The sequence below is a fragment of the Pinus tabuliformis genome, chromosome 6, assembly GCF_031772625.1.
Source record: "Pinus tabuliformis cultivar Carrire ecotype Pingquan chromosome 6, CPIR1, whole genome shotgun sequence".
Classification (NCBI taxonomy): Eukaryota; Viridiplantae; Streptophyta; class Pinopsida; order Pinales; family Pinaceae; genus Pinus; species Pinus tabuliformis.
In genome coordinates, this window is record NC_142292.1 from 119,459,196 (window position 1) to 119,481,163 (window position 21,968).

Here is a 21,968-nt window from a genome sequence, read left to right on the forward strand (position 1 = left end):
TTGCAAAATTTAGACTCATATCTATTCAAACTTTTACACAAACCAATGTTCATCCACATAGGATAAGAATATATATCGAAGTAGCAGATTGAAGGCACTGAACTTGCCCTTTTCATATTCATATATCTATTCAAACTTTTACATAAACCAGTCTTTCATCCACAGTGGCTCGTGATTTTCAAAATTTTTATGTATGCCATAATAAGCACTTCACGAATCAACTAGGAATTGAAGGCACTTGCACAAAGAATATAATAACATAAAACCAACGTATTCTTGCACAATAATATTATTGATGATAACACTATGCATAAATTGCTATTGCTTTGTTGTAAGCCACAGCAGGATCTTGATCTTCCTTGGCACAGATGTTACTGTCAGATGGACTGAGATGAATTTTTGCAGCTCCATTCTTCAATCCAACTTTATTCCTTTTCAATTTTGGGGCCATGAGAATCTGATAGCAGCCAACAAGTTTCTTCTTCTCCTTCTCAACCATCTCACCACCATCTTTCTGCTTTTCTTGATCTTTTCCCTGTTCCTTGCATGCACTATTGTTGAAGTCTTGACAGCGGGATTGTTGTTCTTGGGCATCAACAACATTATTAGGTTTAATGGACAGTAATTTTCTCACAAATGAAGGCCTGGGTTTGACAAGATTCCCCATCAAATCTCTGAAACCCACAACCCCCAGTTGCAGGGATGAATCTATTCATTCTGTGAAGATCTACTCCATCAAGAATCATGGTGCCAAGGTTGAGAATGCCCTGTGGGTGACCAGAAGGACGACGGACCTGCAGTGCCAAGAAACTCATCCCACTGAAATATGTGCTCCCGTAGCCTTTGAGGAGAGTGGAAAGCAAGACCCTCACAGTGCCTAGCAGGGTATCCCTGAGGCAACCCACGCAGTATATCTCCATCATCACAGCAGAGGTTTCACAGCGGAGCAAACTCTCTTCCACTCTGAAGATGGCCTTGTCGTTCCAAGTAGGGTTTGCGCCCCCTGTTCTATCAATTGCGTCGTCAGTTTTTTCTCGAAATTGATCCATACAACACAGTAGGTCTACATCATGCCAACAAGATGCATCTCCTTCAGATCTTGAGCTGAGATGATGTTAAGCTCCAGCTGTGTGTAAGCTTCCCCCATGATGTAGAGTGAATTTACTGCACAAGGAAACGCAATATTCAGAGACCACCGTGATTGAAATTACAGGAGAAGAAACGCCATGAATGAAATCTTTTGAAATCTGAACATTGTATAGAACTGACTTATAAGACAAAACACATCATAGACTCTCTAGCTCATGATGATGAAAGCAGATGGAAATCAGTGCAGAAGGCCACCCCAAATGGTCATGATCGAAGCCAAGAAGCAGAAAAACCCATTCATAGATACAACAATAATGGAACAAGCAAAAACAAATTTGTACCAAATCCATTTGTTGTTTCATTTTAGAATTTTATTGTTGTGATTTCCATTTCAAAACTCCATTACTTCACCTGCACCTATAGTCTCAGGCTCTCATATTCATAAGAACAATGTACAAAATTTTGCTTGAGTTAGTTTTAGATTATAAAATCTACCCATTTCAAAACTCCATTGCTTCACCTGCACCTATCTTCTTAGAATCTCATATTGATAAAATCAATGTAGAAAATTTTGGTTGTTAGTGTTAGACTATAGAATGGAGGGTTAGGAAGTGGTTGCCATCGGGGTCTCAGTCCTCGATACAGGTGTAGTTCAAGTTATGGTCGTCGTTCTCTAAGACGTTGATGTTTCAAACCTATATGGGGACGAAGTATTAGCAGGTCACCTCCACCTCGTCATGATCATCGAGTTCAACCTTGCGATCATGTCTTCTGCTTCTGGTGTGTTCACTGTGCCATGAACTATCACAGAGTCATATTGTTCACTCTGTAGGAGTCCATACAATCATTTTCCAAGAGTGTGAATTTCTTGACTTTATTCTCTTGAAAGAATTTCTTAAGGATTATAGACAAAAAGCAGAACACATACAAGAAGAAGAGTGAAAAATGAAGATATTCTCTCCCGAACTTGATGATCCTGAAACTGCTAAAATCATGTATGGTTCAAAGTTGAATGGCTCAGAAACTGCTACAAATTTTAGGGAATCTTTACAAGAAAAATCACTTTTAGAATTGAGCACTACAACAAAAAGCACGGATAGTATTTACTCATCGGTGCTATTAGGAAGGGAACTGAGTCAATGCATAAATCTTCCTGTCATCAGAGTGAATCAGTTGATGTTGAAACATAAGTGATCGTTAACATTCTTAAAGGAAATGATGGTCCAGGAGGTGTTCATTATGTTTCTACTTACTTTCTATTTTGAATGCAAGATATGTTCTTGCAACGTAGCTTTATATTCTTTCATACTGTAACATATTAAGACATAACCTTTCACCTAGCATTGCATTTCAACAACAACCTCACATGTTTTATTAGAGTTAAGTGCATGTATGGCAAAAACTTATCTGTTCTGTTACTCTGTATCATCTCCATATGTTAATAACTTTAATTTATAACGGCAGCGACTCTCTTAACTTTTAATGAATTGATGTCAAAGAGTAGAAAATGGGCAGCAAGGAAAGTGAATAAATGTAAAAAAAAAATTATATAACCAGTTAACTAACAATAGCCATGTATATAAAATATGAAGGTTTATTTTAGTGTAAAGTATGAAGGTTTATTTTAACTTTAAAAAGATGAGATACAAAGGATGCACAATACAATTATATTGAGCACTTATTTAGAATGACAGTAGTGTAGATATATTCAAAACCTATTTAGAATAGGTGCCTTACACTTCAGGCTTCTTTTAAGCTTAAAATTGATTAAGCTATTTCAGTACTGTATATGTTATTTCATTTCTTTCTTTACCTCAGTGTATGGTTATCAGGCCTGTTTTGCTATAATTTCTTCCATTGTGGCCTTCATGTATAATTCACCATCCATACCAATATTAAAAATAAAATGATATTCTAAAAAAGCATAAACCCTGTCCAATTTGAATCTCAGTATCCTCAGGTACCACATTTATCATTTCACCTTTAGCAAAATTAACATGAATGACATCATCAGCATTAGAAGAAATATGCAAGGACAAGGCAAACAGATGTATATATGTTTTTCCAGATATAAAGTACAAGGTTATTCTACTGTTTTACAAACAATTGGTTCTATCATCTATGACTTTCATTCTTATCTGATGTGAATTCAGAGTACAATTTTTGGTTCTATGACCTTCATTCTTACCTTGTGTATATCAGATACAATATCTTTTTGAATCTCATGCTGATAATAAGGAATGCCTTAAAGTAAAACTGAAAACTATAATGAATTTGAGCTGTATCTGTTTTAGAGAGTTTTACAGAGTATACATGTGCAAGCACAGGATAATAATCATGGCAAGCACGCTAGGGACCTCCTTCGATAGAACACCAAATGATGAAGACCTACAACAAAAAACACAAAACGATAAGAAACATGATTGCAAATAAAAACAAGGACAAAATCATCCCCTTCTTTCTTCCCCTAATTGCAACCACGACAAAATCAGCCCCCCCACCCTCTTCCTTTCCCTAATTACTTGAAGTAAGCCTTTTAATAAAGTAGCCTCTTAAGGTTTTGCCAATTATCGTTGAATGAGAAAATTTGGTAAACAATGCATGACTTCTTTTAAGTAAAAAAGGACAAGTCTGAATTACTACCTTATATTTTCTGCTACTGTTGTGGTCAGTCCAAAACCCAAGGGAAACTGAGGATCGTACTGCTGGTCCCCAGCATTCATGGGCAGTTGATCAGCACTTTTAAACCATGTTCTTGACAGCTTCCCTTGAAAACTATAATCTCCAAAAATCACATCCGTCACACCTTGGCCCTATGTGCCAGGAAGCCATGCCGCAACAAAAGCATCCACCAGTGGAAGGTAAGGTTCGATAACAAGTGGCCTTCCAGATATCAATATTACAAGGCATTTCAGGGAGCCACAGACATTGTTAATCGTATCACCTCCGCCTAAAGGAATGGTCAAATTGAGATTATCCCCAAACATTTCTGCATAAGGTGGCTCACCCACAACCACAATAGCATATGAAAACCCTTGTTCTTTGACATAGTTTGCATCTGGATTTTGCTGATAAACAACCTCGGTAGAGGAGCTAACAGCAGATTGGATTGCTGAAAGAATTGTTGTTCCTGCATAGCAGAAAAAAAATATCGGAAGAGTCAATTGAATCTCTGGTTCTTATGGTGCTAGTCTACGATAAAAGGTAGCTGCCCTGACATGAATGCAATGGAACTCACCTATGGTTATGTTTCCACTTAAACCTTGCCATTCTATCATCCATCCACCACATTGATAACCTAGATTGTCAGGATGAGTCCCTGCAACAAGAATCTTGGGAGCATTCTTATCCAAAGGAAGCAAAGGCTGGCTGGCAGACTTTCCATTTTTCAACAATACCAAAGATTTCCTAACAGCTTCTCTTGCCAAGTCCCTGTGCTCCTGTTATTGCAAAAATAACTGTTATATGTTATGACAGCAAAGCATTGCAACTTGCAAAGCAAGCTCCAAGCTCCCACCAGGTTGTCCACACGAAAGCCATGGACGATTGTAATTAATTTTTTATGCAGGGTCTATTATCAATATCAAAGACGAGCTTTTGTTAAAAATCCGATTAAAAACTAATATCCAGTCCAACAGAAAAAGAGAGAACACACGGTATATTGTGGAAGATACGGTTTTAAAGAAGAGTAAAATACCGAAGCCTATTTATGAGAAAACGAACATAGTCAAATACATAACAGCATAGGTATTAACCATTGATCATAAGAAACTGTCCGTGAATAACAAATGGCACACTAAAAATCAATTAGCATTCACAGTTTGCTTAAAAAAAAGAAAATGCGGAGATTGTAAAACATCGCAAATACTTACCTGCCTGCAGTATTAGGGATTGGAATTTTCCCCTATGAAATGCAAAGAGGCCATTGGGATTGGAATTTTCCCCCATGAAATGCAAAGAGACGATCCTCTCCAAATGCTCTTACTGTAACACGCTGAGATAAACGGCTCTGAATATTATTGTTGCACAAATCTTTATAACAAAAGGTCTCCAAACCAGAAGAGCCAGAATCAATTGACAAGTCGTTAACCAGTGCATGCGTGCCATACGTGTTGGCACTATGTGTGCTTAGTGTTTTATTTCACCGTAACCCGGATGTCATGTCAAGCGCTCATGAATCTGAATCATTTACTGAGAGGCAGTCCCCGCAATCCTCCCGATAAAAGTATGATGAGTCCCCCTGATCCCCTCTGTAAGTCACTGTTGCTATCACCACTCTCTGCAGTAAAGGGAAACGAAACAGATTTTGGAAATTGGACTAGTTATCGGCGGACGTTTCATCCGTTTCGCGGCCGTTGGACCAGAGAACGTACTTGAGCATCTTCTCCCCTTCCGAACCCATGAACCGACGGGGCACAAACTCATCCGCTCTATCGAACAGCTTTGGATCCTTGGTCGCAAAAGACATGAAGAGTCTCTGCGAAGAGTCTCATCGCCAGCACAAGAGTCTCATCGCCAGCAGGCAGTCTCTGCGAAGAGTTTCATCGCCAGCAGAGCAGCCTGGCCTTTCATGGCCCATTATCATGGAAAAAAAACTATTTTTCTATGAAAAAACAGATTAAACCAACGGCAGAAAACACCCCAATCATCTAACACACAAAATCAATGGCTCAGGATTACACACGTCACATTTTAGGGATGTCTTTCTCAGAGGGAACGCCTTACGGCGTAATAATCCACGTTGTCAATATTGCCCTTTATAGAAAAGATTTACTTGAGAAAAAAAACAGTATTTAAAATTGTGAAAACTTAACCATTTTTTTTTAAAACAATGATTTCACGAATGTTTATTGCTTTAGTCATTTAATAAGTACAATTATTATCTAAATATAGCATTTAAATATGAACATAATGAAATGCGTACACAAAATAACTTGTGGTATTGGTATGTGAAGCAATGTCAAATAGATTATCTACTTAAGGCACTCAGTGATGTAAAGGTTAGCGGTTCGAAACTCCGTGGACAAAAGTCTAGTCATGTTAAGCGCTGGTGTGGCCCATGTTGAGTGCAATCCCTAGGTAATTTTGATGGCTTAGATGCCCCCTAGGTCACGGTTTCTCAAACTAAAGGTTAAGCATCCACTCATCTAAGAACTCACACAACTTAGCAAACAAAAAACAACAGTGTTGAATGATAGAAAATGTGAATAGTAAGAATGTAGTCAATTACAAAGTCTTCGTTGTGATCAATCTTAAACTATTTTTTTTCTAATGTTCTTATTGTAGACACCCTTGTTAGTTTTTTCATCTTTCCATATGGATATGAAAAGGGCAGTGGAAATTGTAGACCATTCAAACCTTAACTCAAGCTATTGTAGTAAAGGTCATACCTTGTCTCGCTTGCTTCTCGAATACTAATATGGAGTGTTAAACCCCAATCAAGTTTCAATGATAGTTGTTTTCTATTACCTCGTTTGAATGCAAAGTGACGCGAGCTAGTGTAGTAAAGGTCATACCTTGTCTCGCTTGCTCTCGAATACTAATGTGGAGTGTTAAACCCCAATTAAGTTTCAATGATAGTTTTTTTTTATTACCTCGTTTGAATGCAAAGTGACTAACAATTTTGAATGATGGAAAATGAGAATAATAAGAATGTAGTCAATTACAAATAGTTTACAATTTTATTAAACAAACATTTTAAGTGACTGAACATTTTATTTAGGATGAAAATTCGAGTATTTTATTTATAGTTGAATTACCACAACACAAAAATTGATGCATGTCATCAATATTTTTTTTTGTAATTACTTTAAAATCAATGCATCTAGTGTAAGCAATCAAGTAGAATTAGAAATCAACATCCACGTTGAAATCAATGCATCTACTGTAAACAATCAAATAGGATTAGAAATCAACATCCACATTTAAATCAATACATCTAATGCAAGCAATCAAATATGCTTAGAAATCAACATCCACATTGGAATCAATGCATCTAGTGCAAGCAATCAAATAGGATTAGAAATAAAAATCCACACTAAAATCAATGTAACTAGTGCAAGTAATCAAATAGGATTATAAATCAACTACATTGAAATCAATGCATCTAATGCAATCAATCAAATAAGATTAGGAATCACCATCTACACTAATCAATGCATCTATTTTAGTGAATAACATTGTATCTCCCCTTCCCTATCTCACCAATCTCTCTCTATCTCCCCGTTCCTCTCTCCCCCATCTCTGTCTCTCTCTCTCTCTCTCTTCTTCCCTTTGCCTCTCCCTGCCATCTATATCTATGTTTCCCTCCATCCCTCCTTTGTCTCTTTATCTCACCCCCCAAGCACACACATACACACTCTTCATATTTATCTATCTCGCCCTCTATCCGACTCCGTGTCTCTCTCTTCCTCCCTCTCTCCCCCTTCCATCTATATCTCTATATCCCTTTGTCTCTCCATCTCACCCCCAAAACATACACACTTTCTCCATATCTCTCTCTCCCATCCTCCTCCTCTCCCTCTCTCTCTCCTTTTTCTATTCCCTCATGCTATCCTCTCTCCATTACTCTCTCTCCATCTCTCCCTTGTCACTCCCTCTCTCTCTCCACCTTTCTCTCTATGTCTCTCTTCTTCCCTCATCCAACTCCATCTCTCTCTCCCTCCCTCTATCCTCTCTCTCAAGTCCTCTCTCTTTTCCTTCCTCTTTCTCCCACCTCCCTCTATCTCTCCCCCCATCACTCTCAATCTCACTCTCTCTCTCTCTCTACCCTCCAAATTTATCACTATCTCCCTCCCTCTCTCCTTATCTCTCTCTCCCCTCCATTTTTATCTCCCTCACTCTCTTCCCTTTCTGTCCCTCTCTCTCTTTCCTCTTCTTCTCTCTCTCTTCCCTCCTCTCCACTCTACCTCACTTTCTCTCCTTCTCTCCCTCTCCCCCTCTCTATCTTTGTTATTCCCTCCCTTGCTCTATCTCTCTCCACCTCTGTCTATGTCTTTGTTCTTCCTTCCTTATCTCCCCACTCCATCTCTCTCTCTCTCTCCCTCCATCACACATTATCTCCCTCCCTCTCTCCCCCCTATCCCATGCTCTCTCTCTCTCTCTCTCTCTCTCTCTCGTGTGACAATTTCTGAATCGAACAAACCAGAAATCCTACCGCAATAAACTAATTTTCATTACCTACTTGTGTTCTTCAGTTTAACAAGTTATTTTCAAAATTATTCAGAAAAGATTAATGTAAATACATTGCATCCTACACCACCATATAGATCAAGTACTGAAAAATGAATGAGACAACCATACAAAGGATACACTTATTTTTGGACTAAATGTCCCCAAAAAACCCAATGCGAGAAAACCGGTGCAACAACTCTGAGGGTTTTCTATTATTAAGAAGTTTTGAATACAAATATTGGTTGCCATCCTGGCAAACCTGTGATGGAGAAATACAATAGCAAAAGACTTGAGTGAGTTTTACCTCACTTCACTAGGTAGATACCCGCTATCCAGGAGCAAAAGTTGTTGGTCGTGGCTACAACTGTGCTGTCCCTTCGCAGTCACTGCGTGGGCTTGCATGGAGCTCTCTTAAGGTTTTATGTCAACGCTTCTGCCCATTGTGTCAGCTTTCCCCGGTTGTTTCGATAGTTTCGGCACTCTGCGTGGAAGGCAACTCTCTCCCTCTGTGCTGGCCCTTCTGATTCTATGTCAAGGTTGTGTGGGCCCAGATTGGCCCAATGTCAGCTCAATTGGCTATTGCGCTACCTCCACAAGCTTATTTCCACCTCTCTGTCTATATTCCTGAACTATCACTGGCCCTCAACTGCAAGATCTCCCCAATTGATTTCCCTCCTAAGAATTTCTCACCTCAGAAAATCAATTTCCCTAATCTCTCTATGTGTCTTCTCCAACTGACCCCAAGCCTCCATTTATACTTTTCTTGTTGAGAAATCAATGGCCGAGATTAAGTCTCTAATCAATGACAAATATTAAATTAGACTTGATCCTCGTCTCTTAGGAGCTTTTCACCCATATTTTCATTAATACTCATTAATATTTTAATTTTCCTAAGTTTAGACTTAGAAACCTCATTAAAAATATTAATTATTATAATAAAATACAATCTGGGTGGAATTTCACCAAACGATTTTTCGGTCTTGGAGATCTCATGTGTTCTAGCCCCTCCACAAAATTTCAGAGCTAGAGCACATCCGATGCTACTCAAAAATCAACACTCCCTCTTAGTGAAGAATGTGCTCTAGCGATACTTCCCAGCAGAAGTATCAAACTGATCCACGACATCGGTCCTCTGCGTTGCTGATGCTCGGCCTGTTGCCCCTCATCCACTGCGCCACTGATGCTCGACTTGTTGCCCCTCATCCACTGCGTTGCTGCGATTTGTACTGCTGCTCGTGATACTGTCACTGTCACTATTGCATTCGTATTACAGCGCCCTCTCAATATGTTGCATCATGTTGCCCATAACACTGACACTATTAACTGTTGCATTGCAACTCAATGGTTGAGAAGTAAGCAACTGAAAAGTCACCCAAAAACTGACATGTTGGTCAGTCGGGATGTCCCTGGATGCTGAAGCTACCTCTACTGCTAATTTGTGTTGGCCCTCTGATGCTACTACGTTGTTGCTGTGTCTGCTCTGTGCCTCTCGCACTGCTAAACTGTGTTGCTTCAGATTTTGGCACTCTAGCTCTACCATTGTTGCTCCATCATCTCTCGCACCAATTGACTCCTGTCATTCTCTTACTGTCATTAAGGGCTCCTGTAGCCATATGTGATCCAAGATTTTGGACACCTCAAGGATCCTGCCCTCTATGTAGTCTTCCCGACAACAACTCAATATCATCCCACCTCATCTCTAGAGGTGCATGAGCACTCATGGCGCAATTCTCATCATGTCCTCTTTGTCAGCGTTCGCTGGAGCAGCCTTTGAGTCAGACTTCTCTTCTTTGCCCTTCTTCTAAGGACACTGCGTGGCGAAATGACCCATTTCTCCACATCTGAAGCATCTGACTTTGGATATGTCATTTTTCTTCCTCTTTTGCTTCCCTTATTGTCCTGCTGATGCGAGAATTGCATCCTCCTCTTCCTCCTTAACTCTGATCCCTTTGTTGCTGCCTCTTGCCTTGGTTAACCGTTTGATCTCTCCCTGTCAAAGAGCTGCCCACATCTCCTCATCACTGGGAAGAGAAGGCTTGCTCAAGATGCTTTGGACAAAGGTTTCCCAGTCTTCGGTGACTACATTCAGGGCAGTCCTGACCATAAAATCAGGATCTAGTGTAGCCCCTATGGAAATTAGTTGGTCATGGATCGTCTGCAACCTGAGAACGAAGGGATCAATTTCTTCTCCCTTTTGCATCTGAAACTGTCTCAATTGACTCTCAAGCAACATCTTTCGCTGAACAAAAGTTCCCTCGTACGATGTGGTCAAGGCCTCCCACATTTCCCTTGCTCTGTCCTTCTTAGCAATATGTGGGATCACATTATCCTTGACCCCATCCAAGATCACGCACTTCACTTTAGCCTGAGCCTCCTCGTACTTCTTGAGATGATCAACATCAACCAGAACAACAACCATCTTCAAGGCATAATCCTTATTGTGATTTTTATCCAAAACTGCCAGGATCCTAGCCTTCCAGATGACGAAGTTGGATGCTCCATCTAACCTGTCCTGATCCCTCAATTTGTTAACGACCATTTCTGCTCCAAAGAATGTCGAATTGGTTGTCTTCTCCCTGTTTTGCTGTTGCCCCAGCAAAAACTTGGATCTAGATTTCTTTGGTGCTAGGATTCCTCTAACGAACAAGCTCCCTCTGAATTTCGATTTCCTTCACGAAAATCCTTCTGCCAACCATTGTCAAATCACTCCTCTCTAATCTGTCTTTACTATTTCTCAGCATTGGATCTAGATTTCTTGGCAAAAAATCCTCGGAGGAACTGATTCCCTCTACTTTGCTTTTGCCCCACTAGGTACTGTTCTGCACCAACAGAATTAGCACCTCACTAGCAACTCTAGATGAAGCTTGCATTGCACCTCTAGCCACAACAACCTGAAAAACGAGTCTCAGAAATCTCTGCGTTGGCCCTGTAATCACTATGCTTCCCTCTGCAGCAACAACGTCACCTAAGCAGGTTGACGCAAGCTCTGCGTGAGCCTCCCTTGGTGATTGCGTCACCCCTCCTTTGCTCTTTCAGCTAGAAACTGCATTGTCTCTCAGAACAGTTGCCTTCAACACATATTTTCCTCTGTCCTTTCACCAATGGCTTCAATCCTACTTGATCTGCGATTGCTCTGATACCATGTGACAATTTCTAAATCAAACAAACCAGAAATCCTACTACAATAAACTGATTTGCATTACCTATTTGTGCTTTTCAGTTTAACAAGTTATTTTCAGAATTCTTCAGAAAATATTAATGTAAATACACTGCAGCCTACACCACTGTACAGATCAAGTACTGAAAAATAAATGAGACAATCATACAAATGACACACTTGTTTTTGGACTAAACGTCCCCAGAAAGACCCAATGCGGGAAAACTGGTGCGACAACTTTGATGGTTTTCTATTATTAAGTAGAAGTTCTGAATACAAATGCTGGTTGCCCTCCCAGAAAACTAGTGATAGAGGAATACAATGGTAGAAAACCTGAGTGATTTTTACGTCACTTCACTCGGCAGATTCTGGTTGATCCACCAGCAAAATTGGCTAGCCCGCTACAACTGCGTTGCTCCTTCGTAGTAACTGCGTGGGCTTGCATGGAGATATTTGAGGCTCTACGTCAGTGCTTCTACCCATTGCATCAGCGTTCCTCGGTTGTTTTGGTAGTTCCGGCACTCTACATGGAAGGCAACTCTCTCCCTCTACGTTGGCCCTTCTGGCTCTGCGTCAAAGTTGTTTGGGCCCAAACTGGCCCAGCGCCAGCTCTCCCGGTTACTGTGCTGCCTCAAGCTTCTCTACGTCTCTCTATCTGTATTCCTAAACTATCACTGCCCCTCAGCTGCAAGATCTCCCCAATCGATTTCCCTCCTGAGAACTTCTCACCTTAGAAAATCAATTTCTTCAATCTCTATGTGTATCTTCTCCAACTGACCCCAAACATCCATTTATACTATTCCTATTGAGAAATCAACGGCTGAGATTAAGTCTCTAATCAACTGCTAAGATTAAATTAGACTTGATCTTCGTCTCTTAGAAGCTTCTCACCCATATTTTCATTAATACCCATTAATATTTTAATTTTCCTAAGTTTAAACTTAGGAACCTCATTAAAAATATTAATTATTTTAATAAAATACAATTCGGGTGGAATTTCACCAAACGATTTCTCGGTCTTGGAGATCTCATGTGTTCTAGCCCCTCAAAATTTCGGAGCTAGAGCACATCCGATGCTACCCAAAAATCAACATCTCGCTTCGCCACCCCCTCAATCAATGCATCAAGTGCAAGCAATCAAATAGGATTAGAAATCTACATCCATACTAAAATCAATGCATCTAGTGCAAGAAATCAAATAATGATTATAAATCAACTACACTGAAATCAATGCAATAGGTGTAGTCAATCAAATAGGATTAGGAATCAACTTCGACATTGAAATCAATGCATATTTCAATGAATAATATTGTATCTCCCACTCCCTGTTTTGCCAATATATCTCTATCTCTGCCTCCCTCACTTCCTAGTCTCTCTCTCTCTCCCCACCACTGCCTCCCTCTCTCTCTCTGTCTCTCTCTTCTTCCCTTTCTCTCTGCTTGTCATCTATATCTATGTCTTCCTCCATCTCTCCTTTGTCTCTTTATATCTCCCCCCCAAACACGCATGATTTCTCTCTCCATCTCTATCTATATCTCCCTCCCTCCCTCTCTCCTCTCTCACGCCCTCTCTCTCCCTTTCTCTCCCACCTCCCTCTCCCTCGTCCTCCTCCCCCCCGCCATCTCTCTTTCTCTCTCTACCCTCCAACTTTGTCATTATCTTCCTCCCTCTCTCCTTTTCTCTCATCCCCCTCCATCTATGTGTCCCCCCCCGCCGCCCTCTCTCCACCTCAATCTCTATGTCTTTGTTCTTCCCTCCAACTCCTCTCTCTCTCTTTCACCCATCGCACACACACACACACACTCTCTCTGCCCTCTAGCTCTATCACTACTCTACTCCCCCTCTCTCCCCCCATCACTCTTTATCTCTCTCTCTTTCACCTCTCTCACTTTTTCGCTCACTCCCTCCATCCATATGTTTTAGATTTAGCACTCAATAATATATGTAAGGTTTAATATGTAGCAGATTGCATTGCCACATGAAAAGGCCACAATTATACAATTAATTATTTTAACTTAATAAATTTGCTACATGATCACAACAATTATAACGAGTATATGGTAAAACATTTGGAGGTATATTTCACATATGATATTAGCATTAGAAGATCCATCTCAGTCATGGATCTAGCTTAGAGTATATATTACATATATATAATTTTGACTAAAAGGCAGTATAATTTTGACGGTAATATTAGAGAGGCTAGGAAGGTGATTGAATGATTTAATAATTTAATGTTATGTCGCAAATGATATGGTGAAAATGGTGGTTGGTTAACATTTGCTAAATTATTACCCTTATATAGCACACACCATTTGATGTCGCATCACATGTCTCCTTTGACAGTTGGGATTCACTTGGTTGGCAATGGCTGAATTCTTTATAATTTGCTACAAGAAGGATGGGCCACCATTTTTGGAGTATATTGATCTGTGTTGTATCATAATCTAATGCTTAGGGTATTGTACCAAATTGTGTTCACTGTCAGGAGTAAAGAAAGGTCCAACTTTGTGATAGATGAAAATCTGTAGATATTTCCATGGGCCGAAACCTATAGAAATGGGACCCTTATTCAATTGACAGGGATTGATTGGTCAAGTACTTGACATCTCATGAAAGTTCTGAATATAGTAAACACCTTTGGCTTCTTTCTATATAAGCTAAGGATCACATATTGCATATTTGTTTGTTAAATTCCCAATTATCAACGAGACTTTTGCTTCACATACTTGTTGTAAATTAATCTATGAATTTTAGGTTTGCAACAATTTTCCTTGGCGATGAGTTTGCCCAAATATTCTTGCAATATGAAAGACAAAGATTGGAAAGCAGATGAAAGCATTTTTAGGCACAATCAGGTTGTCCTCATGCCTGGGTTTAGATTCCATCCCACAAAATAAGAATTGGTGGACTTTTATCTACAAACAAAATTGGAGGAGAAGCACTTCAATATTGAATTTACTACGTTCGTTGATCTCTATCGATACGACCCTTGGGAGCTTCTAGGTTCCATGTGGATATAAATCCACTACCTTTGTTTAATTCATTCATTATAATTTAAGGGTTTTTATTTCCTTCTAGAGCATGAATGAACTATGTTATGCTCTTAACCCTAGATTGTATTTTGAGTTTCACAACTTTGGATTCCCTTGGAGAAAAAGTAGTTATTTTATGTTCAATGAGATAGAAAGTACAAAAATGGAGATTAACCAAACATAGTTACAAAGTCAGGGTATTGGTATTTATTGGTGTTTATCAGATGATTTGTAATGATGTCTTTCATTGCATCGGCATAAAGAAATTGTTGGTATTTTATATCAAATTATATATGTTATATGATTTTATTTTTTAATTGAGCTTACTTTATATTATGTTTTAATTTTTTCACTGAGTCAACATATAAATGTTAAATGTTTATGTTTACAAACATTTACGCCTACACATATCTCCTTGGGCTGTAGAGCATCTCTCAATGCAATCACATACTTGACATGCATGGATTATTGAAACATGATACATGAATGAATCATCCAATAGACTTTCCTCCATTTCTTCCATCTTGTTTATCTTGTTCATAGGTGGGTAAATTTGATATGTCATTAAAGCCATAAGGAAAAAAAATGGGAAATCAGTGAAAGGGGCGAGTGCCCTACAATAATTAGAGAAAAAATAAAGGGACTAAAAAATCCAATAGAGTTGACATAGAGCAAATTAAAAAACACTTTGACCAAAGAAAATGCATTTTCATTTATAAAAATAATGTTAAATTATTATTAATACCTTAAGTTTGTGAACTTAAGAAAATGAAATTACAAACTTAAGAAAATGAAATATTTGAGAAATTGTGTGGTGGAAAAAAGCATAATAGGTTAAATTTTATTTTACTATAAAGGGTAAACTATTTGGCTATAAAATTCGAACTTGAATAACAATGACATTATATTAAAGAGAGGCCAACAGAGATATATAATATATAATATTCGATTTACATTCATAAAAGTCACATAACAGTGGTCGTCATAAAACCCTCAGCATAACGTCAACATGACCTCTTAGATTGCAATATTGTTATCTCCTAAAAAGGATTAAAACAAATGACAACAAGATTGCTAGTAGATTTCTCATTTTTAAGATAAATATTTAATTAATGGTAGGTTCTTTATGAAAGTTTTCCACTTTCAAGTGCTCGTTGTTATTCACTGTGCTTCAAGTCTATAGACTCCCTTTCAAATATAAAAATTATAAATTTACCTACAATTTCATAATAAATGCATCACAAATGCATCACATGTTATAAATAATCAATGGTTATTAACTTGAATTCAAAAAATTATTTGTAGTATAACTATTAGAAATTTAAAATTTAAATGTAATGTAAAAGTGTTTTTTTTTTTTTTTTTGAGAAAATGTGTAATAAAAAATTGAAATGTTGGAGAGATTTAACCAATTTATAAAAGTGATCATAAAAAATATCAATTTATAAAAAAATATCAAAAAATTAAGAGAAAATTATTCTTATTGTGAAATTCAATTAATCTATAAAAGTGATCATAAAAAATATCAATTTATAAGAAAAAGTACTTAAAAAATTAAGAGAAAATCATTCTTATTGTGAAACTCTTGAAATAATAATAATCCTAAAAATTATTATTCATAAACTAGTCGTTATATGATTTTTTGGTCTTTACATCACTTTCTATTTAAGTCTATGCCATGATTTGCATCTTCATTTGGTCCTAATGATGAACCACACTAGTTGGTTCGAAACGCATTGGCAAAATTTTCTCCTATGTAATTTCTACCGGAGAAACTCTTCTTAATGTAATATGGATCACAATAATTTGAATTAAAAAACAATAATAATTTTAAACTAGCAATTGTCCCAAAAGGTACAAAGAGAGGCCGATAGGATTATAAAATTGGAATTGTTGAATTTTTCTAGAAGAGTTAATTGGTTTGTGGAAAACCTTGTTTCTTGGACTGGATCATTGTGCAATTACTTTTCTTTAGATGTTTTGTTTATATCTATATTACAAGGAACACATTGAATGTCTTATTTCATTTTAGAGTAAGTTAATTACCCAAAATCAAGAAACCTCTATAGATGGCCAAGCATATACGAAGCTTGCTAGTGACCAAGGCAATAACCACCATGACTATCCCCTACCAATATATTTCGTTGAAAACCATAATTGTATATTGCATTTAGAAATTCAAAACATAATATTAGAAAACATGTTGATATATTTCTATTAAAAAGTTAATTCCATTAGAAACCATGATATTATTATTATATTTTATAAAGAATAATATACATATATAGAATGATACTACATTGAAAACCATAATTGTATATTGCGATTAGAAAGTCAAAATATAATATTCGAAACCATGCTAAATATGACATTACAAACCTTAAATGTCAAAGGGAGAACTTAGAAGTTGGAAATTAAATGACCATAGCCATTCCGAAGACCATGTCTATAGAGATGTTAAAAAACCATGGTCAATGCCAAATTAGGAGGTCGGAAGGCAAAAACAAAAATAAGAAAATACCAAATCGTTGCTAACATTACATGTAGCAAGAATAAAAGAAGCACTTCTTCCCCATGGATGCCTTCCTGATTGTGATCTCACGCTTGCTTGAAGACGACCATGCCTGAAGATGACCATCTAAACATGAACACGCACGCTCGCCTGAAGACAACCATGCCTAAAGACGACCATCTAAACATGAACACGCACGCTTGAAAGGAGGAACAACACACCAGACACTATTCAGATCAACTAATGAAGTATTATAAATTCTTGAAAATTTTGGAAGAGTTTATAGTGAGATGGCCAAGCATATACGAAGCTTGCTAGTGACCAAGGCAATAACCACCATGACTATCCTCTACCAATATATTTCATTGAAAACCATAATTGTATATTGCATTTAGAAAGTCAAAACATAATATTAGAAAACATGTTGATATATTGCTATTAAAAAGTTAATTCCATTAGAAACCATGATATTATTATTATATTTTATAAAGAATAATATACATATATAGAATGATACTACATTGAAAACCATAATTGTATATTGCAATTAGAAAGTCAAAATATAATATTCGAAACCATGCTAAATATGACATTACAAACCTTAAATGTCAAAGGGAGAACTTAGAAGTTGGAAATTAAATGACCACAGCCATTCTGAAGACCATGTCTATAGAGACGTTAAAAAACCATGGTCAATGCCAAATTAGGAGGCCAGAAGGCAAAAAAAGAAAAAAGAAAATACCAAATCGTTGCTAACATTACATGTAGCAAGAATAAAAGAAGCACTTCTTCCCCATGGATGCCTTCCTGATTGTGATCTCACACTCGCCTGAAGACGACCATCTAAACATGAACACGCACGGTCGTCTGAAGACAACCATGCCTGAAGACAACCATCTAAACATGAACACGCATGCTTGAAAGGAGGAACAACACACCAGACACTATTCTAATCAGCGAATGAAGTATTATAAATTCTTGAAAATTTTGGAAGAGTTTATAGTGATGGTTTTGATCATGTTGGAGAATGGTTCATAGCACATGCTATTGTGTTAATAATATTTGACTAAATAAAATGTCGCACAACAAGAATCAATCATTATCTGCATGCATAATGAAACACCATGGCAAATTATGCAGTGTGTTCAAAAAAGAACAGCATGCAGTTTTCAATAAAAAATTGTTTTATATTGTCTACATACAAGAAATGATCCAATGGGTGCAGCAAGACCTCTACAAAAACTTTAAACAGAAAACTTGGGTCAGCTAGCATGTGGTTGCGTAAAGCAGCGCTTCCTCGAATGGCTATCCCTAGAGGCCACGCCGCTTCCTATACAATCGAATCAGAATATAGTTGAGAAAAAAAGAAAAGGCATCATTATGCTAGTAATAAAGGCAAAATAAATCCAAGTACCACAAATATAATATTAAGTATGATTTAAACACACGAGCATACTTGTAAATCCAAGTATCTAGAAAGGAGCAATTGGCGTAAACCAACAGCTTTGGCAGCTTCTGCCATATCAGATGGAAGAACAACCCCTCGAGCCTCTGCCTTTTCGAATACTTCCTCTGCATTTAAAATGGGTCCAAATTCATCTTCACCATCATTCCCACCTTGATCACCCTCATTGTCCCTACCACCACCTTTTCCCCCTTCTCCTCTAAAGTTTCCATTGTCATTCCCTCTAAAGCATCCTTCGTCACCACCATTATCAGCATTTGAACCATCTTCTTTAATATTTGCACTGTTTCCTATTCTTGACTGAGATAGGCTTAGATCTCCTCCAACCATTTTCAAAGGAGCAGTGACAACTTCAGGATCTTTAACTGATTCAGAATCAAAATCCATCTGGCATTTAACCCTGAAAGGCCTAGCTGCCTTAAATCTTCCTATTGGAATGTTTATAATTAACTCTATTGTATTTTTCTCTCGTCTACAATGATTAAATCTTTCGGTTCCAAATATGAGGGGCCTTTGAATTTCAAAATTGAGGGCATTTGAAACTTCATTTTTGCTTGAATTTCCAAATTTAGCTTGACTTGTAAAATGTGAAAGGCTTGCAGCCTCCATGCAAGTACTAAAAAGGCAACAAGGCATATTTAAACTCCACAATATGAAATAATTGGGAAATGAAAAATAAAGACAATCCACCACTCTGAATATCACAATTTATTCCAAACTCTTAGCCTCCTCGAAGTCTATAGTTCTAGACCTTAAGCTAGGGGTGAAATTTATTTGAGCACCAACTTCAATAGCCTTGAAGTGTTTCGTTGGAGTACACAAGATTTACAAGGGCCCTATCATACCGCCAGAGACAGCTTCTCCCGAAAAGGAATACAACGAATCCAACTTTGGCCTTGTGAAATAAATGCACGAATACACCTGCAACTCGACACTCAACTCTGAGTAGAAAAATAAGGGATTTGATGCGCATAAAGTCACTGACTATCCCGTGTCAACTCGAAAGTGCTGAAAACTTTTTAACAAAACGATGCATGATACTATAATTTAAATGTGCAAATTAGTTGGGCTTCGCTTCCTCTCAAACAACCTGAAATTCAAGATTTTGCCTAAAATGAGATATTCAAATCCAAAATTTGAGAAATGCTCTATCAGTTTAGTTCAAATACGTTAATGAATGACCCAAGTAGCTATAGAGCTTAAAAGCACAACTTCAAGATGCACCAGATCACGACTTTGGGGGTTTGGGGATTAAGTCTGTGGAGATACAGTGTTTTTAGTAATTGCATGGAGGCTGCAAGCCTTTCACTTTTTACAAGTCAAGCTAAATTTGGAAATTCAAGCAAAAATGGAGTTTCAAATGCCCTCAGTTTTGAAATTCAAAGGCCCCTCATATTTGGAACCGAAATATTTAATTGTTGTAGAGGAGAGAAAAATACAATAAAGTTAATTATAAACTTTCCAATAGGAAGATTTAAGGCAGCTAGGCCTTTCAGGGTTAAATGATAGATGGATTTTGACTCTGAATCAGTTAAAGATCCTGAAGTTGTCACTGCTCCTTTGAAAATGGTTGGAGGAGATCTAAGCCTATCTCATTCAAGAATAGGAAATAGTGCAGATATTAAAGAAGATGGTTCAAATGCTGATAATGGTGGTGACGGAGGTTGCTTTGGAGGGAATGACAATGGAAACTTTAGAGGAGGAGAAGGGGGAAAAGGTGGTGGTAGGGACAATGAGGGTGATCAAGGTGGGAATGATGGTGAAGATGAATTTGACCCATTTTAAATACAGAGGAAGTATTTGAAAAGGCAGAGGCTCGAGGGGCTGTTCTTCCATATGATATGGCAGAAGCTGCCAAAGCTGTTGGTTTACGCCAATTTCTCCTTTCTAGATACTTGGATTTACAAGTATGCTCGTGTGTTTAAATCATACTTAATATTATATTTGTGGTACTTGGATTTATTTTGCCTTTATTACTAGCATAATGATGCCTTTTTTTTTCTCAGCTATATTCTGATTTGATTGTATAGGAAGCGGCGTGGCCTCTAGGGATAGCCATTTGAGGAAGTGTTGCTTTACGCAACCGCATGCTAGCTGACCCAAGTTTTCTGTTTAAAGTTTTTGTAGAGGTCTTGGTGCACCCATTGGATCATTTCTTGTATGTAGACAATATAAAACAAATTTTTTATTAAAAATTGCATGTTGTTCTTTTTTTATCGCACTGCATAATTTTCCATGGTGTTTCATTATGCATGGAGATAATGATTGATTCTTGTTGTGCGACATTTAATTTAGTCAAATATTATTAACACAATAGCATGTGCTATGAACCAGTCTCCAACAAGATCAAAACCATCACTATAAACTCTTCCAAAATGTTCAAGAATTTATAATACTTCATTAGATGATCTGAATAGTGTCCGGTGTGTTGTTCCTCCTTTCAAGCGTACATGTTCATGTTTAGATGGTTGTCTTCAGGCGAGCATGCGTGTTCATTTTTAGATGGTCGTCTTCAGGCATGGTCGTCTTCAGGCGAGTGTGATATCACAATCAGGAAGGCATCCATGGGGAAGAAGTGCTTCTTTTATTCTTGCTACATGTAATGTTAGCAACGATTTGGTATTTTCTTGTTTTTATTTTTGCCTTCTAGCCTCCTAATTTGGCATTGGCCATGGTTTTTTAACGTCTCTATAGACATGGTCTTCGGAATGGCCGTGGTCATTTAATTTCCAACTTCTAAGTTCTCCCTTTGACATTTAAGGTTTGTAATGTCATATTTAGCATGGTTTCGAATATTATATTTTTACTTTCTAATCACAATATACAATTATGGTTTTCAATGTAGTATCATTCTATATATGTATATTATTCTTTATAAAATATAATAATAATATCATGGTTTCTAATGGAATTAACTTTTTAATAGCAATATATCAACATGTTTTCTAATATTATGTTTTGACTTTCTAAATGCAATATACAATTATGGTTTTCAATGAAATATATTGGTAGGGGATAGTCATGGTGGTTATTGCCTTGGTCACTAGCAAGCTTCGTATATGCTTGGCCATCTCACTATAAACTCTTCCAAAATTTTCAAGAATTTATAATACTTCATTAGTTGATCTGAATAGTGTTCGGTGTGTTGTTCCTCCTTTCAAGCGTGCGTGTTCATGTTTAGATGGTCGTCTTCAGGCATGGTTGTCTTCAGGCAAGCATGCGTGTTCATGTTTAGATGGTCATCTTCATGCATGGTCGTCTTCAGGCGAGTGTGAGATCACAATCAAGAAGGCATCCATGGGGAAGAAGTTCTTCTTTTATTCTTGCTACATGTAATGTTAGCAACGATTTGTTATTTTCTTACTTTTGTTTTTGCCTTCCGGCCTCCTAATTTGGCATTGACCATGGTTTTTTAATGTCTCTATAGACATGGTCTTTGGAATGGCTGTGGTCATTTAATTTCCAACTTCTAAGTTCTCCCTTTGACATTTAAGGTTTGTAATGTCATATTTAGCATGGTTTCAAATATTATATTTT

General features: G+C 37.6%; 1 protein-coding gene and 1 pseudogene across 2 annotated transcripts; both read right to left on the reverse strand.

Moving 5' to 3' along the window:
• Positions 1–611: 611 nt before the first annotated feature.
• On the reverse strand, positions 612–1,049 carry LOC149257630 (uncharacterized). Its single transcript, XM_089381365.1, has one exon. The coding sequence runs from the start codon at positions 1,047–1,049 to the stop codon at positions 612–614; it is 438 nt and encodes a 145-aa protein (XP_089237491.1).
• A 2,146-nt stretch (positions 1,050–3,195) lies between these two features.
• On the reverse strand, positions 3,196–10,681 carry LOC149257631 (uncharacterized; annotated as a pseudogene). Its single transcript, XR_016248410.1, has 5 exons — positions 10,364–10,681; positions 4,328–4,529; positions 3,851–4,219; positions 3,733–3,793; positions 3,196–3,477 (listed from the first exon to the last, which is right to left on the reverse strand). The product of XR_016248410.1 is annotated as an uncharacterized LOC149257631 (transcript).
• Positions 10,682–21,968: the final 11,287 nt, after the last annotated feature.

Coding starts and splice junctions, on each gene's coding strand:
- LOC149257630 (XM_089381365.1), bottom strand. CDS start 1,049: ATGGATCAATTTCGAGAAAAAACTGACGACGCAATTGATAGAACAGGG.